At 31.9% G+C, this 19,686-nt stretch overlaps 1 protein-coding gene across 9 annotated transcripts in view; it reads right to left on the bottom strand.

Annotated features, from left to right (window-relative positions):
* Window positions 1-3,003: 3,003 nt before the first annotated feature.
* The window catches only part of dnc (phosphodiesterase dunce), a 216,640-nt gene continuing 199,957 nt past the window's right edge, over window positions 3,004-19,686 (bottom strand). For all 9 annotated transcript variants that reach the window (XM_068774653.1, XM_068774652.1, XM_068774649.1 and 6 more), the window contains 4 exons: window positions 7,677-7,770; window positions 5,640-5,749; window positions 4,327-5,457; window positions 3,004-4,158 (listed from right to left, as the gene is read on the bottom strand). In XM_068774653.1, coding sequence (XP_068630754.1) covers window positions 4,096-4,158; window positions 4,327-5,457; window positions 5,640-5,749; window positions 7,677-7,770 — 1,398 coding nt within the window. In that variant the 3' untranslated portion in view covers window positions 3,004-4,095. The remainder of the gene's footprint in view (window positions 4,159-4,326; window positions 5,458-5,639; window positions 5,750-7,676; window positions 7,771-19,686) is intronic.

The following is a 19,686-nucleotide window of genomic DNA, read 5'->3' as shown; positions in this document are numbered from 1 at the left end:
GCGTGGGCGTATATTCAAGGGCTAATTGATTATCGTAACGTCAGAAATTATAGATACAAGCCTGTTTTGTTGCCGGATCTGGGGCCATGACGGTTTAAGATTTAGCTGTAGAAAGAATTTAAACTTCTACTATATGTGTATTATACGTGACCATAGACAGAGTAAATAACAGTCAATAGTTTTCTAATTTGGCCTTAGAATTTTTAGTTGGATATCGTATTTTGGTCTTAAGAAATTCGACAGACGACACCTGTTTTTGACCGCATCCAGTGATATTTTCATCGACCGCTATGTTTCCAGTTCATATAGTAGAGGTCCCACCCACATTTCGGTCACAAGGACCATATGTATATATTTTACAGACACTCATGTGATTGATGTGACCTTGACCGATCCTGAGAGTGTAGCGTGCAGGCGCTGTTAGCCTGAGGACTTTTACAGCTTCATTGGTACTGAGTTCACGGAACGGAAGAATCCGTGAACTTTTCATGGAACTAGACAGCCAACAAAAATTTGTCAGGTATCAAACCGAAATTAGAGTGATCGAAGTACTGCCACCAAAACCATAAGGGCTATTTAATAGTTTGCTTTTCCGTCCATGCATAAGTGTACCTTAAAAACAAAGCCACAATTAAATACTTCACATTTATGTATTTCAAGTTACTTTTTTTTTTGATAAACAAAAACACGAAAAAATAACAATTATTTTACAAATTCTGAGTAAAATAATTGTTGGCCAGATGAAGAATTTTTCTTCTTCATTTCGAAATCTTTGTTAAAAAACTTCATTTCATTTCGACTATAACAAGTGTTCAGCTTGTTGTGGTCCAGTTTAATTTTAGTGAAATATCCCGGATCTAATAACATTAAACTCAATACGATTGAAGTTTTCATTATATTATATTTAGTTTTCTTCGTTTTTTATCTCCCTCATTAAAATAGCTCTGCTCTGTTTGTTTGTCATATATTTTGATTATTTATATGTACTCTTTTGACCGCGCATACTCATATTGGTTAGATGTAGATGGAAACCATTTGCTGGCCTTTTATTGTGTTTATATTATAGTAGAAGTTATGAAATGTAAAGGCCTTTGGTTTCTTAACATACAATACATACACAAATATTGCATATATCAAAACATTGAGGTGCAGAAATTCGTAAACAGAATTAATTATTTTCGTCATTTCAGCCCATAGGATATCTATGGGAGGATATAGCATAATCGCCATTTTGGCAGGCGGGTTGGAGATCGTAGTGTTGTATAATTGTACGCAGAGCATGCTACTACCCATCCTTTGGAAACTTGTTTGTGAGTAGTAATCCTATATAAATATAGCACAGTGTAAATTATATAAAAGATTTTACCCGGGAATCGAACCCGCGGCCTACTACCGAGACTTACTGCTAGGCTACTATGTGTATTATTAAATTGTGAGTAACCACGGACTGAATTTTTTAAAATTAAGTTGATAAAGATATGGATTATAACTAGTCATAGGATAATAAAAAAATCTTTTATTTTTCTCCAATATCTTTTTATTCTAAATACATTAATATTCTTTAATTCAACTCAAATATTTATTTAAACTATTACAAGCTATTTTAATTTAACATAAATAAAAAGTAATGCAAATGTCCAGCATTGCACACCTTTAAATCAGTATTTATAATAATTTATCTAAGTATTATCCAATAGCGATAGTTCTCCACAATGATAAAAAAATAGCATTGAAGCTTTTTGGAGATATAACATTACAATAAAATATGACATGCCGGATGTACATATAGCGAACTGAAATCCAATATCACATAAAGCTTTGAACATTGTTCTTTGGTAGATATCGAGTGTGACAAACAGTCAAAGAAAATAAATGACAAATAAAAGATTGGGATATAATGGATTTTCACAAAGGAGTTTACTTATGTCATTGTTAGTTTATATTAGTAATATTTAAACTGAATACATGTATAATGGGTATTATTAACTGCAAAGAAGATCGAAACAACGATAATGTTTATAATCTAAAGTTATAATTTAGTATTTTCAAATTTTTAGCAGACAACCTGAAATGACAATTGCTACTTTCTTAAAAGTAAAATGTTACAAATTCATTAAAGACGTACACCTAATCCGAAGTTTATCAAAAAAATCGGCAGTGAAAATGTTATTTAGTTCTGCCAAAACTAAAATAAATATAAAAACACTTAGAGACATAAAAATGAGAATAATTGTACTTGGAGAATTTGGAAAAATTCTTAGTATAAGTATCTATACAATTTTGTTTAATTGTCAGTAATGTCTTAAACAACTACATACGGAGTACGTAATTAGGTACATTACACAGATCTACTGCAGTACAAACATCTTTATCTGACATAAACATTCATACACATTGTGTGTATTATTATTTGAAATATTTGTTTTTGAAATGATGTTTTGTTTTAGCAAAGATATTGTAGTTAAGCATTTAAATTTTTTGTCCTTCATTTTTTTATTGTGACATCAAATTCTACTAATTTACGAACCAGGGCTGTATTTTGGCGACAACAAAAATTTGATCTTAATTTACCTACCAAAATAATATACATTGGACCTTCATTCTTTATATTGATGAATGATTTAGAGCGAATAGAAGAGTAATACTGTTCGTAATCAACATGTGTCTTGAGTTATAAAAATAGCGAGGAATTATTTAAACAATTTCATAAGGTGAACAAATATCTTTTGAGTACATAATTTGTTAGAGACCAGCTCACTAATAACAAAATCGTAAACTAAGGTGACAGTCACTATAAAATGCATATAATACAGGTAATTAAGTATTACACTTCCCACTGTTAATAAATACGTGAATGAGAGTGCGTCTTTATTTAGTGGATTTTGGGGTAATCCAGATATCTATAAACTAATCGCTACTTTGGTAATGGCTATCAATTAACAGGAGACGCACGGAATCAGATCTTAGGCGTCATAAAACAATCAAGCTAGGCGTGTTAATGTATATATATATATATATATATAAATATTTAGAATCGTTTTAAATGAGCGCATACGACATCAATATGGGAGAGAACAGCTTTGTGCGCAGTTTCGGAAACTACCTACTTAGAGTATGTACTATTGCAAGACCCGGCCTGTACGGCGCCATCGTATGCCCTTTAATTAGTATTGCAAATACTTTAACACACTCCATAAAAAACTTAGTCGCAAACCACGCCTTTGTTAGTACTTAGATTAATTCAAGAACTTCAAGCCGTTAGTAACATACACGAAGATTTTAAATAGTATTTATAAGTTGACTATTTAGGTAAATGAAAATTAGAATTAGACACGTATATTATAAAAATAATACATTATTCTAAAGAAACGATGAAGATCGCCAGCGACCTTTTATAAGAAATGAGGTGCCATAAGGTTTCCAAATCAAGTAAAGCTATCTAAGCTATATAAGATGACCAGTCGAATATCAGATATTCAGAGAAGAGACACAACAACAACTCCGAAGGGTATTTTAAAATTTACCTTAAAATAGTTTTACATTTAGGGTACCTATTACGTTAATATATATTTTGGTGAATAACATCATTATCGCAAACCCGTATTAAATATGAGAAAGTGGATGATATGACAATATAAATTACCCTTTCATACCAATTAATAAGCGTTTTCAATGTCCTTATTTAGCTGGCCCGATACAGACGGTGCCAGCGTCTAATACTACTTACACAATAACATTACGAATTGAAGACCTACTACTCATGGGGATATAGAACGTCAACAAAATCATTAAACATCTCTTTGGTTAGACGATAAACAAACAAGAGTAAAAATACTAGACAAGACGAGTGTTACACAGTCATTGGAGGGACATATTTAGTCGGTAGGTGACTCTAGACAACATTACAACATTGCGTAATAATCACATATAAATAGGGTTAAAATGAGGCGGCGTGCCATCATTCCACTGCGACGGCAAGCGGGTACTGTGTATTACTATCCAACAAAGGAGCGCTGTTCTGGACGCCTACTGCCAGAGCTTCCACCACACCTGCATCTTCTCAGAGAGTTTCTTGCAGATTCCCAATAGTTTCCGTCACATTCCACCGTCGCCCTCCCCTTCGCATTCTTCGGAGCCTTCACCCTCCTCCAATGTTACCTGCAGCAACAAAACATTAAAATTATAATTAAAATTTAACAAGAAATTTAAAATGTTTTTACATGGCGCTATAAATATTTAAGACCTTTATTCACAGTATAAAGTGTCTGTATAGTGTACCATTAATATTCCTAAATAACTTTATGTGCAATAAGGATAGATATTTACCTGAAAGCGTATTTGTTCGGGACGGTCTTCTTCCGCTCCGGAGTGGGTGGTCGACACCGGAGCGGGCGGAGGCGAAGGCGGTATCATGCTTTGATAGTAGTCTCGGTTCTCTTCGAGAGTGTCCAGTATATCTTGAGCGTCAGGATGTACGAGATCTGCCCATGTCTCCCACAATGGGTGAACAATGTAGTCGATAAATCCGACTTGAGATTTCTCTATAGTTGCATTATGCCTGTCGCACATTGGACTTATATCCATTCCTTGCTCCCTTTCACGATCACCTTGTTGGAAAAATTCTTCCATCAGTAAACCAACCCAACGCTTGTATAGCGGCAAAGGTTTAGTAGGGTTACTCAGATCGGCACAATGTACGAGATTCTCCAAGACTTGTATTCTATCAGTGTAATTGTCCAATAAGAGAACACCGCTTCCGGCAACTTTCTTCGTCTCAACCATCGTTTTGAGGTCGGCAAGAAGACTCATGTGTTTTGACATATCTGTAGATAACACCATATCTATGACCATTTTTCGCAGCGTCTGTCTCTGTTTTTTGTGGAGGTTGACGAATATATCGCAACCATCGTTCTGTAGTAGTTTAAAGGCTACAGCAAGGTGATGGTTTTCAAGGACTGACTCGTCATTATACATGAGAGCGAGTTCTGAGCTAGAGTTGACGAGAAATTGGTTAGTAAGTCCGGGATGATCGACGTCATGAACGCAAGCAGCAAACAGAGCAGCACAGATTTCTATTGGTGTAAATACAGCGTCGAGAGCTGGTGTATTCAACAAAACGTTGGTTGACTGTGTCACGTCCGCGGCGTGCAGCGAGTTGTGAAAAGGATTGTCACGGACGTAATGCTCCTCGAGAGTAACCGCGAATGCAATAAAAGTGCGGGCGGGTATTTGCAAAGTCGTTAGTAACTCGCGCGATGTAAATGCCGCGTACGCAACAGCCGTCAAGGGGCGGCCGCACGTCAGATCCCCGATGCGGAAGATGTCTACCCCCCAACGGTCCAACTCATTGAGTAAACGACCGAGTTCTTCCTCGTGGGGAGTTTCAACGCCATATCTAGGCACGCGTTCGCCAGTAAAGCTGTTCGTGTGTGTTAATGTCCTCTTCACACCGGATATCTGCGAATATCATGAAGAAGTAAGTATTTATCCTTATAGATGCTTGTACCAGGAAAGTTAATAACAAAAATGACATATATAAACAGGATGTGTTGGAAGTTTAATCAAAATTCTTATTTATATGACAGAATTTAAATTAAAAAGGCTTCAATATCCAAATAGTAATAATTTTAAAATCTTACCTGAGACATGGTACCGCCGGGACCTCCATGACGTGGTTTTTCCTTCTTCTTGGTGCGTTCAGTATTTTCCTCTACTTGCAGAGATGGTAGATCTAATTCTTGTTGTTTATCTGTAACGATAAGAAATTAACATAACCTTTTTTGTCTTAATTATCATTTAGTAATAATGACGTTTCTTTATTAGTATCCTAATTGTTGCAATTTTTAATGAATTAATTCTGTGGTTCGAGAGAAAATGGTAATTAGTAATAAAAGAAAACACAAATTTAAATAAATTGTCCATTAAAAAAAGTAATAATTGAAAAGTATATTTTTACGAATTTCGAAAAAGCAATAAAGCAATGGAGTACCCCAAAATAACTTTGATTTAACAGTTTTTGGGCTGACAAAACCGTATTGTCTAACATTCTAAATACAGACACAGAAGTTATAACATTGTAGCCATAGTATCAATTAAGTTGTGTACAATAAATAGAACCTTAGTGATTTTGTTAATCTTAAACAATTTCCCTTCCTTTGGAAACTTTCTACAATAAAAACGCTAAAATAAGAGATTAAATAGGTAATATAATTCGAAAGCCTGTGTATGGTAGAGTGGACAACAGGTACCTTTTATCGGGTTAATATGATAATATTTTGAGACCAGTTTATATCTAATCAGGAGATACAAAAATCAACACGACTAGAAAATACCTTTTAACGATTTACCCGTTGTGTGTATGTTTAACCAATTGGTTGAAATAACCCGTTATTTAGTATTATTTAGCCCGTAAACAAAGACAATGTATTGCCAATCTCTAGTTCAGACAACCTTGTTATTTGAAAAGAAATTAAAAATAGAGCCGGACGTTTATCGTAAACAACGATTTCGGCAAACTGTTGTTTCGTTTTCCGAGTATTGCATATGAGTCTGTTGAAATGTTGTGTTTATTTGTTCTGAAGACGGGACATCTTGACAAAGGAGTGTTGTAAAAATAGAAGAATTCTGTACTACAGAGATATATGCGTTGATTTACATATAGTTTTTTTATCTTTTAGTAATCGTGTATTTATTTTCAACAATTTTCTTATTTTATACATTATATATAGCCTACTTTTTAAACATAAATATTAATTATTACAATCTATGTTACATAACTGATGTTCGTAAAAATGTCAAACTGGCTATAACCGCGAACGGCATTGCGCTGTTCTAGCGTGGACCGGCTAAGGCCAAATAAATTTATTGGGCGACCATCTCGCTTGGCAATGGCCTCAACAACTGGCTCATTGAAGTAATTAAATAATTCTATAGGTATAGGATAACAGGTATGTATAAAGTAAATATTTGTAATGTTGATTTCGAATAAGCTTTGAAACGAAGAACGATAAATAATGTTTGTTTACATTCTACGAAATTTTCTTAATGAAAGATATTAACATAATAATATGTTAAGTTGATTTATGATTTGATTTGTGTAATGACTACGGAATCTTATAGGCAGTAATAAAACATTGTCTTAACCTGCTCATAAACATTTAATAGGTAATATATATGAATATTAATTTGATAATAACTTTGAGGTACTCTTCCAGAGATTTGTTTAGCAAATTAATGTACATTTTGTTAAATTATTAGATATCATCCTTGCGGGGGGGGACTCTTTAAGCTGTTGATTATAAATAATTGTAATGATCTCATATAATAATGTTATTTTAACTTTGTATTTTAATATTTAATCTGCAGTCACAGTTACTTTAACAGTATGTATTTATTTTATAAGCAATTCTTCTAAGCTTAAAGTCAAAAATTAAAACACTACTGTTGGATCTAAGTTACATAATTTCTTACATTTTTAATAAAAAAAAACTAATATAGGTTTTTGATTTTCTATTTTCAGCAGAGGACGAGCTGGTTACGACAATAATTTTTTGCTAAACCTCAGGTTTAATAAAATTTAGCTTACATTATAATATAAGGGTAGATGATGCATAATATGCTTGATTTCATATTAATTGCGAGTTGTGTTAAAATTAAAAACATAATTATTTACTTACCCAAGAAGGTAGAGCAGATATATTCCGAAATTTGGTTGCCGGATTTGCTGGACTCGGAGAAGTGGCTCAGCTCCTTGTTCAGCATCCGTTTAAACTGTAAGTGCAATATTTCCATTGAGTGTGCCATTCTCGTAGCGCGACGACCGAGCCAGCGAGCTGGTGCACAACGAACGCACTGTCTCTCCGAACACACACGCATTTCAGTAGTATTAAAAAAAATAAAAACAATTTAACTTTGTTCGTTTTCCAAATTCAACGGCCAAATTTCGCACGCAAATATATGTTATAACGCGGCGAAGCTAGAACCGTCCGCTCAATACGACAACCGATTATGTACTGGAACGTCGTTGCGCGCTGCGACGGACTGCTCATGCTCGACCTCGTACTTAAGCGTAGTAAGCTTTCGTCACTTTTTCCTACGTACAAGAATAATACTTTCTCGGTATTCGTTTTACTATACAGACTCTAATTTCCTCTTAAATTTACGAAGAAAGCGTAGAAAATTTCTTTTCGGAAAATAGAAACATTGATTGAATTAATTTTTTTTGGGCACAGCCGATATGGCCGGTGCTATATAGTCAAAACTACTGGTAGCCGAGATTAAAGCAGATTGTGTTTTAATATCATTTGTGAAATCAATTTGTACCGATTGCTCTCAATGTTATCCAAATCGCTGTAATAGTAATTCGGTGTTTATGCAATTAAATCGATAATGCCCCTTGAAAAAAGCATTCGTATTGAGCCTTGATAAACATATAGTATCAGATAAAGTGTATGTGGTAGACAGCCCGCGTAGCAACAATGGCTTAGAAATGGTTACACTTGATTAAGGAAGTGTGACGTAGAATATTTCGCGAGGTCAATAATGACGATAGTGTAGACTTTATATTTCTATACGACATTTTTGCATCAATATGACAGACTACAATTTGTAAGGATTTCAAAATAAAAAGGAAACTTTATCCTTTTGCGAAATGAGTATGATGAAAATCTTGTTGAATGGAAAAAAAATGAATATTTGTAAAAAGTGACATGGTTGCAATTATTGCTAACTAAGAATTTTTGTCTGTATCCTCCTCTTTTTTTGCGTATATAATAAAAGTTATTTATGAAACATCAATTATTATTTATCGAACAACGTCATACAAAGTCGTTGCAAATCGGAAGAGGTATTAGATGCGTTGATTAAAATATCAGAAATGTTATTTAAAGGAAGTTTATAAAAGTGAAAAACGACGTAAAACCTAACCGCTACATACAGTCTCTAGCCCTATAATATAGCTTCCCACTTAGCAGCAAACATAAAAATGTTTTTATATAATTTATTGTGCAGTTTTCCTTTATTATTTATAATATTATATTATTGTTTATATATTTTTTTGGTTATAGATTTTAAAGATAACTATTTTATTCTAATTTACATAAAAATGTCATGTACATCGGTCATTAATATTTGCATTGTTTCATAAAATTTACTTTAATTTTTTCTGTATATATGTTAACACATGTTTGTCTTGATGTGCCATCAAAAAAAATATATGAATTATACTCAAGAAAATAAAAAAAGAGTATGCAATGGCATTTACATAAATTAATTAAATTTTTATAATCTAAAAAGTAGCAAAAACCTGCGGAACACATACATAAGATATTTAAATTTCTGATTAAAGTTTGTTAAACGTGTAATGGATAATAAGTGTGTAAGCCAAGCTCTTATGCCGATTATCACAGCTATCTTTACAAAGTTTATATTTACCCATAGTCGGTGTTGTAAAACCTATTTCTGTCCAACCATTGTAAGATAAATTGTCATTCACTCCTTTACGTGCCGTTCACCGCCACTTTTGTAAGCAGACGTAATTAATTGGCGGGTTGTCCAGTTCTTTGTAAGCTCTTACAATATTGATGCTATTTTCAACACTATGATTCATGCTATATGTCGGACATATAGAAGATAAAGATAAATGCATACTGATTTAAATTACGATAAGGTGCGCATTTACTAGGATTAGCAAGATTTGTCGAAGTATATGTTTAATTTATATGGAACATTAAAATATCCTAATCTTAATAAATGGTAAGAAATTATAATTACTAGTTTTTTTCTTCGTTCAGCTGATGCCTGTTAAAGGCATACTATACTACAAGGCATATTATAATAATTTATAGTTATTTCAGAAATATAGCCCGATTTTGAACCCGTCTAAGACCAATATAAAATAAAAAAAAATACTTTTCAAGTCTTCAGTAACGAGGTACAAAATATATATCAGGCGATTCCCTTGTTTAAAAACGATGAGAGTATAAAGTATTTCGAACAGAAAAAATGTTGTCTAGAATTAAATATAAATATTCTTTGGTTCTTTAAATACGGCCAACAGTGTCATTGGTTGTTGATAATTAATACAAATACTTATCTTTCTTTTTTAATATGCATTTTAATATTTTTTTTGGCAAAGCACGTTGATAAGATTGGCAACATGCTCTATTTGAAATTTAGGTTATCTTAATAAGTAAATGTGACAAATTAAATTCATAGCTGCACTGCACGATTGAAGTGGCATGATTCATGTCCGTTGTGATACATGTGACGTATAATCCCATGATTGAGAAAATTAGTGGTCGTTTAGACGGAAACATAATCTAAATACATTTTAATTTTGTTTCAAGTGGCTACGTTTATAAATACAAGTAGATACTATAACATGATATATATATGGAATTAAATATGTACCCAATAACCATTGGATCTCATCGAAATCGTTATTATTGTTATCAAAAATATTTTTTGAATGTTTTCAATTATTTACTATTTTTATAGACATTACCTTAAGTATTTGCATGTAATATTAAAATCCCTAATTAAGTTTCACGCTTTTTTGAGGTAAAATATAAACGTTGCTTATGTGAGCCGCTAAGTACTTACAACTAGGATGTTGTACGGTATGCAGATGTTTCAAAAAAGGACGTCCACCAGAAGTGATTCGCCTAACATTACAATAATATAGTTTTAAGCAAGATTTTGAAATAATTTTCTGACGCCGCGGCATTTGTTCTTGTTATATTAAGATACATATTGAATTAAGATATACATTGCTTTAACAATATTATATTTAAATAATTCTTTTGTAATATTTAGTATGATTAAGTAAGAGCGGCAGCAAAAGCTATTATTATTCGTGCGAAACTTGGTCGAGTTATGCTAGTTTTTAGTAATGATATCTTAGAAGCACATAGTTTTTTCTTGCTTGATACGAGACATCAAAACTAAAGTTTAAAACTGCAGCGTGACCAAATCACTCTAGACCAGAGTTTAATTTTACACCTTAACAACACATTCTTTAACGATATTAAGTACTATGCACAATAAATATTTTTAGACTCTAACGTCGTAATGACATGTTTTGTATATATTTAACAAGGTTAAACAATTAATTGCTTGTTTTTGAATTTATAACGAATGAATATTGATTGTTAAGCTGTGTAAATTAAGCCGATTATAGCAGGCACATGAGAGATAAGATAAACTTTATAAGATAGTTTTAAGAGGCCCATGTAATGTTTACGACAGCCGTTGGGCTCGGCTTTTAGCCGTGACCTACATATAATACGTAACAGTATAATACTACTGTAATTTATACATAATACCGTTAAAGATTTAGTATTAAAAACATGACACCTTGAAGTTAACACGTATATTTGACCTATATGTCATTGTTAACGTCGGTAACTATTTACCCAGTTGCATGCCAACAAAGATTTTAAGAAAATTGGACCTTTATACTCGGAATGATAGAAAGGAGCCTGATAATAGTAAGGTTTATTATGAAATGTATTTAGACTGTATAACGACTATATTGACTATATTAATGTATAAGTCATTTGAAATTTATTATTACGCGAACTCTAGGTCCAGTATAATGAAGATACGGAAACCGTAGCGGTTCATTTAGAATGTGAATAAAATAAGTTTCACTCACTGTAATCATTTATTGTAACTGTCAAGGTCACAGAAAGTTGCTGGATGCGGGAAGAAGCAGTGATATAAACATAAGAGGAAAATAAATTGGCAAATTTTATATAGAAATAAGTACTTAACCGTTAGAACAAAGTTATTAACTCCATGGTTTACCAGGAATGATACACATATATTAACATACAAATATTTGCTAGCTATTTATCATCAATATGACGTTACTAAACGTTCGCGATCACAGACGTCTTGATATTTGCCATGTTAGTATTTTACCGGGATGCTATTAGATGCTTAAGAATTTATTAACGAGATTGATATTAATTTAATACTCAATATAAATACGTCAGCTTAGGCACGTACACTTATGTTACATAATTTTTAAGCAATGGGCTATAAACGCTCATGTGCAAATCCACTACTTAGACGCATATCTGTAAGTTTCAGGTAAGAGTTGAGTTTCGATTTACAGTGTTTAGTTTTTCAGTATATAGACCTAAGTTATTTAACATATTTCCATATACGGTTTAAGATTTTAATATTTATACAACACATTCAAGGTGGTTGCAATGTCTATATCTCTTGAATACATATATAAGCAGCATCCATTACAAAACTATATGTAATATAATGTTGTGAATTTGACAGATGTGTATATAAGTTTTTAACTAAAAAAAACAATTATTTTTTACTATCATAGATGTTTAAGTTAAAAATAAACAAAACATGGTAAAACATTGAGAATAAAATGTAGATTCGATAAAACACATTCAACGCTTAGTCAATGTTGCATTGACGCGTATATACGTCACATACAACTTCGATTCAATGTTTCCTGTGTAACAAACCTTGAATTTTATTTTTGAAATATGTTTATGTATGGTATTCATTTCTATAAGATTGAATAATTTTAACTTGCCAGAGTTTAATCCACCAATACCAATAAAATTAATCTAATAATCAAAATTAAACGGAATACACTTTTTATAAATATAAATTTTTAACGGTTCTCTCATTTACACTTACGACATAATGTTATGAATGAAAATTTGCAGCTCTTGTACTAATTAAAACTTAAAAAATAATTATGAAGAAATGTTACACACGTGGGTATAAAAACTAAAACATTAAAATTATAACATTTTAGAAGCACAATTCTCTGCGTTATATATTAGGCACACACAACCTAATAATGTCTAAAATGATTAAATACAACACGATGATTTATTGTTACGGTTAGTATGTATATATGATGAAGCCGTATTTCAAGTTGTAAAGCTAATAAAAAAATATAAAAAAATAGTTATTTAAGTACTTTGTGTTTATAATTTATCGCGATAATATGTTTAGTAAGATAAAAAAATAGGGACAACTTTAAGTTAATCAGGTTATTTAGTGGCCTTTGCCGATAAATGAAATAATTTATTTAGTTATTACAAGTAATACATATAAAATAATGAGTGCATTCATGAGAATAGTTAATGATTGTACATAGCAAAGGTATTATTTTATTTTACTGTTAACTTTCTCGAACAAAACTAATAGGAAAAAGTTGTTTGCCAATCGAATGATTTTTACAATAAAACATCATACCGATTTAATTTATAATTTCAAATTGAGCTATACTTTAAAAGAATCAAAACCGATGAATCCTAGAAAATAAGTCTTTCCTCAAACTAAATAATGTTTTTCAGTAAATAAAGTAGTTATTTCTGTACTTAGCTTCAGTATTTTGAGTAAAGGGATTTAAAACTTAAATGTATTGTCCTTGCAGATCTTAAAAAAGTAATGTCAGCGTTTGATAAGCATAATCTCATATAGACTGGTAACCTTCTTAATAAAATCTCTAAACATAGATTATCTTAAAAATTCAATGTCGAAAAATATTATGTACTAGAACATAGAATCTGTACTTGGTCATTAAAAGAAATATATTAATATACTTATCTAATTTTGAAATAATATCTTCACACTGATGTAAACTATTTTTTTAAACATTTTTGTAGATCGGATGGCCTTAATATGTTAGCTTATTAAACAAACATTTATGTCTATATAAGAGATGTGACGCCTTCGTGGCAGGTAATTTACAAGAAATCATATAATGGATTACATGATGCAAGGCGCACATTTGCTGTTCTTGGAAACATTATCACTGTTTAAGACTAAAACGAAATATATGTTTACAGTGCAAATTGTTGCAGAGTTACGGTATGCTTCGGGAGAATCCCTTTTGTTTTAATAACTACGTCAATGTAGTTTTATAATTTTCCTTTGTATTTTATCGTTGAAGAGGAAAATGTTATGCTTCCAAATATTATGTATGAAATGAATTACATGAAAGTTGTTTTTCTTTCCTTTCTGTTTAAGTCATTAGGCGGGCGCCACCAAATAATAGGCGTACGTGACCGAAGCGGCGTGTGTCCTCACGCCCCTCGGCCATGGCCCTTAATCCGAAATACATAGACGTTACAACGTACACATTTTATTATTATAAATTTTACATCTGAATTTAATTTAGTTTTATAGCTATAATATTACTTTTTGGATTGAGAATATTTACGAAACCATTTTTAACTAAATTATTACATTACATTAATTTGTCCAAATGTGTCTCAATTACCGTATTGTTGTGAGTATGAGGATATGACGTTTATCTGATATCTTAATAAGGCAATATTAAATCTGGACTTTAACAAAACGATAAAAGCCTGAAGTAAGTTATACAGTTTATTCGAAATAATACTACGTCACAAAAGTGCGTATAGAAATTAAAAATAGATTTGGAGCGTTGGATTTAATATGAATGACCTTCACGTGGAACGCGGTTTACGTCACGATCTATCGACCCTAGTACAATGACGATTGCATTGTCAAGCTTTTGCATGTTTCGAGCTTATTGTTTAACAAAACCTGACAATAAAATATCCATATATGTGTAAGCAACTGATGTCACAATGAGTTCCTATAGGTTAAGTGTACAAAGACACGACTTTGCAAGTATCTTAAACTTATCATTTATTTATTTTAAATATTGTTTGTCCTAATTCGTTAGTTTGAAATAAAAATATATTTCAAACAAATTTAATATGTGTATTTATTTGTCCGTATTAATTTTCACGATTATTTTTGTAGAAAATGATCTTATGTGATAAACGTTGATCTGAACCCTTTAAGAAACTATCCAGTCATATTGACTGCTCAATATGGGATATATTAGGTAAAATGGTGCATTATGCTTAAAACGATACGATTTAATCATGTTTTAATTTGCTGCTAAGTTATTTAAAATGGAGTCACAAAATTTATGATGCTACCGAAAATATAAAAATGTTATTATATTATTTTTAGTATTATATTTTGTATTATTTCTGTTTTGTCTTTACCATAAAATTTACATGATATTATTTTAAATATTTGAGGGAAGTATTTGTTAAAGTGATCCTAACCGGAAAGCTATTCTCTTGCTTTCTTTTTTAGCGTAGAATATACGGTAGAATTTTGGTCGTTAATCACTAACTAGAATATTGATTATTCTGGTATTTATTATTATTGTTTCAACTCCTTCTTAATTACAATTATTGAAATTAACTTATTACGTAAAGATTAGTATTAAGCCGCGTTCATAAACTATCAATTAAATCGAAGGATGGCTGTAACTGTTATTAGCTTTTTTACTATTATATTTAGCACTTTTGCTATTATATTTATATCACCCTATAAATTTTATTAAAATATGGTTTTCCAATGGATTATTTGGTTTACTAGTAAATCTACTTCTTTGCAACAACTTTGGCGTTAGATAAATACTAAGATACATATTATGATATGTGGAATATAAGGAACGAGATATTAAATGTAGTTAGTTGCGTTAATGTTTACGTAAATGTTTACATTAAGCGCCGAGAAAAAATACGTAAGATGTTTGAGTCGAATTGGAAATATATACGATGAAACGAGAACCATTAACGTAACAGATCAGACGTTTAAGGTCACTTGACGAATAATTTGTACCTGTATATAATTTATTATAAGCTGAAACTAGGAATTTGTTAAAATCACGGAATTTGTTTTCTTAGTTCTAATTTTATTTTTGTACTACATAGCTTAATAATGTGTTTTATTCATTTATACAAATTATACGTTACGTAATACAGTTGAGCTTCAGACTTTACATTATTTATGATTTTGTTTAAGAATATTTCTTGACTTTGACATCTTTTCGTCGTCTCTTCGTATATAGATACGGTTATTGGGGGTTGACGTCCCCTGTAAGCAATTTGTTCTCGACTGACTGCGATTAGATTTATGTGTAATCTGCCTTAATGTCGTTACGTCATTCGAAGACTCGAGAGCGTGTCGGTCTCAAGACGCGCCGTTTAAAAGTACCCAGAGGGATTGTTTTCTTGAGTGTGACACTGACAATTAAAGAATTTGGATGGATAGTGAAAAATCGAAAAGAAGGACTGATGCCATTTTAAAAACTGGTTGCTCGTGGGTAGTTCTAACCTTACTCACAGTACCACCCCATGCATAAAGTTGTTTTGCATGTCTGAAGTAGAATTAGTAGTTTACATGGACGAATCATTGGCTGGCTTATATTATAATCGAGGACAAGACTGATAATAGCTTTGTAAAATGTGTAATGTTTATTAGTAAGTGACGTATGTAATGACGTACTATAGCTTAAAAACGAGACCCCCCTTTATCCACGTTCTAGTGACTTATAGACCATTCACGACGACACTTAAATATCCAATTTGTTTGGCCTCTGGAACTATACTAGTTATGAGCATGATGGATCTGGGGAGAGTACGTTTGCGCTTCGAGAAAAGAAATGCCGCACTTTTGCTGGGAATGGTCTCTATTATCCATTAACAAAACAGCATTCTAAGATGTCGAGATTTTAGATATTTGCAAATGGTGTCGGTAGTGATGCCAGAATGGAATATGCAGATGTGATCTACAAATAGGGTAAGTTCTACTCTTTTGACGTGTGGTATGTCATTGTTGATGTAGTTGATGTACAGAAATATAGGAATGTTTGGCGCGAAAGCCAAACTGATCTGGAATGGGGAGTTTTTCCGCCTCCATGAATCTTTAGCCGGGCTAAGACAAATCTTTTAAATGTTTTCACATTGGTTTATAAAGGACTAAAGACCTAAGTCTAGTGAGGTGCATTGCAGCGGATATTCATGCTATACGGTATTGAGCCAGCATTATTATATAAGTTGCTTAATTCATAACCATAAGACAGACTTTATTATTAAATTAGCTTATAAAAGCAAGTGTTTCCTACCCAGGTGAACGCTTAGTATATGGCGACGCTTAGAAGTATAAAAAAAGAAGGCAACTTAGCCTTTTACGGTGGTAATATCAACCATCTTGTCCTCTCACGAGTGTGCCGGTGCGGTTAACTATTAATAATGTAAAATTCTTGTTATTAATAATGATATGAACAGTTAAATTACGAAAACATTAATTACTGTTGAAGCTTGCATTTTAAGTTTAGACCGTAAAATTTAGCATAATACGTCACAATGACGTCGCTTACATTGATCGCAAGCTAGCCGTCTGCTTACGTCACGAACTTGTAAATGCTTACTTTGGCAAACGTTAGTTTTTTCTTGCTTATAACTGTCTGAAATATTTTCTTTGCAATCTGTGACATATTACATAAGTTTATTATTGTTTCGTATTATAATTGTATTAAAATTGAAGTCAGCCTATTTTATACGGGGCTCGTTATCTTATTTCTTATATTATTAAGAATCATAATTAATTATAGTATAATTATTACACAAAATTATACCATATATAATAATATTTATTTATATTATTATCCGTTTTGGTTCATTTAGTGATCACTCGTGTACTTTATTAGATTAGTATCTCAAAAGCCCAAATGGTAGAAACTAGAATCAAATTGAGCTTCCCTGTAAAGGCACATTTGAACTAAAAATAAAAGTGCTTGTAAGAATTCCAAACCCGTCCTGATCTGAAAATAGCTCATAACAAACTTAGTGGTTTTTTATAAGATATTTATGTCTATCTATATAATATATATATTTACAGCTTATAATAAAATTTGTAATGTATTTTAAATAACGACTGAAACACCCACGCACTTTTATGTTAAAACATTATCAGAGATAGTAATTTTTTTTAGAAAGAACATTTTTTTAACACCGAAGTAATCTTTCCGGAAAGTCATTAAAACTTTTCCGACTTAAAGGTGCTTTCATTTTTGACCTTCTATTTTTACCAAGAAGCTTGCGAAAATCTTGTAATTAAAGAGAAAACAGGATTATATTAATATTTATGAAGTTTTAAAGACATCAAATATAATTTTTTTTTCATTTTTAGTTTTGTAACTTAAGAAGATGATTGATATTGCAGCACTCTAACCTGACATGTTAAATTAGTATGAATATAGTCGCTAACATTTTTAAACGGCAACGTAATACAGATTGAAAACGTTGTTTTATGAATATCAAAAAGCTATGTATAAAAACGTTAAACGAGAAAATGTCATGTTTTTATTTTTTAATCAACAATAAAATCATAATTAACTTTTAAAGCAACCAGGGTCAGATTTTTATTTCAGAATTATATTCGATATAAGATTTCCTTCGTTAACTCGTATATTAATTTCAACTTAAATTTGTAGTACACTATCCCCCATTTAGAAATTACGTATATAAAGTATTATTTGTAACTGTAAAATTTACCGATGAAAACTATCATTGAATGCATCGAGAGCTATACGTGACGATTAAGCCGGATTGGGTCGACGAAGGCTTAACCACATAAAACGGCAATCGAACATACTACTCGCTAATATCTTAGCAAGCTACAGTTCGTGAAGGTTCCCAGTAACTTTCCACAGACGAACGTGCTGGGAAATCTCAAAGCAAATAAGCAGTTCGTTAAGCTGCAACGATGTTTGCCAATCGTATAGATAGTTCGGTCGCTATATTTCGTTAGTGTACTGTAATCTCGCTTATGACGAATGACGGCGAAAATATGTGCCTTCGAATGTTATTTTTTATTTAAATATTTTATATAATATATATTTTATGAAAAACTTGATAATTAATTAAAAAGTGCCATATAAAGGTAATCACGTTAATCATATCAACAGGAGTTTTTAACGTTTCATTATATTCTTCGTAATTTACCTAGAAAAGAAAGATTATGTTCACTGTTCATTTGACGAATTTATGACTAATTACTTATTGTACCAATAAAACAATTGTTGATTGATTTCCAGATCCGTGATTAGTTATATTAGTATTCACACGAATATACTTTTCTCGGTACGTTTGTTACAAAGAAATTATGTAAGGTCATCCGGTTCGCGGAATGAGCGCCATTGATTTTGCGCCAAATGTTGAACTAGTGACGCACGTTATTCAGAACAACTAATAAATTTCTTGTGTGACCGCCCTCGGTGCAAGTTTAGTTAAAAAATCAAAATTAGATAAAAATAACTTTTAAACTGCTAAATTTTTCTTTACTGACAGTTTACATGATATCGGTGCTTGAAAATTACAAAGTTTTCGTGTAGCACAGTTCCATAAGTTTTTTTGAACTTTCTTTCAATTTTAAAGGACTGTTTGATTTATATTTAAATAAGGACTTTGAATTGGGACCGTTCTTACGATGTTTCTATTCATATTCATAAAAATCAATAATAATCATCAAGTTAGAAAAAGACTAATATATAGCTACTTCCGCTATGTAGTAGTAGTCGTGCAATAAAGTTCACCGTCCGCCAGCCCGCTGATAAATGCGCATGCGGCAAACAATGCGAATTACACAACTACCACCGTTAAATCATTCAACACGTGTTTCACCCCTCCACGGGGCATCCTCCTCAGGAGTATTGTTACACCGATTAGTGCCAAACACCGAGTCACTCGGCGGCATTGTTTGTCGCATGCGCATTTATCAGCGGGCTGGCGGGCGGTGCACTTTATTGCACGACTATTGCTACATAACGGAAATAGCTATATATTAGTCCTTTTCTTACTT

This window comes from Battus philenor, unplaced genomic scaffold (assembly GCF_028537555.1).
Source record: "Battus philenor isolate CCGP_79_NKW_IND1 unplaced genomic scaffold, ilBatPhil1.0.hap1 SCAF_7, whole genome shotgun sequence".
Taxonomy (NCBI): domain Eukaryota; kingdom Metazoa; phylum Arthropoda; class Insecta; order Lepidoptera; family Papilionidae; genus Battus; species Battus philenor.
The sequence above is the reverse complement of the archived record's forward strand: the minus strand, read 5'-3'. Positions and strand labels throughout refer to the sequence as shown.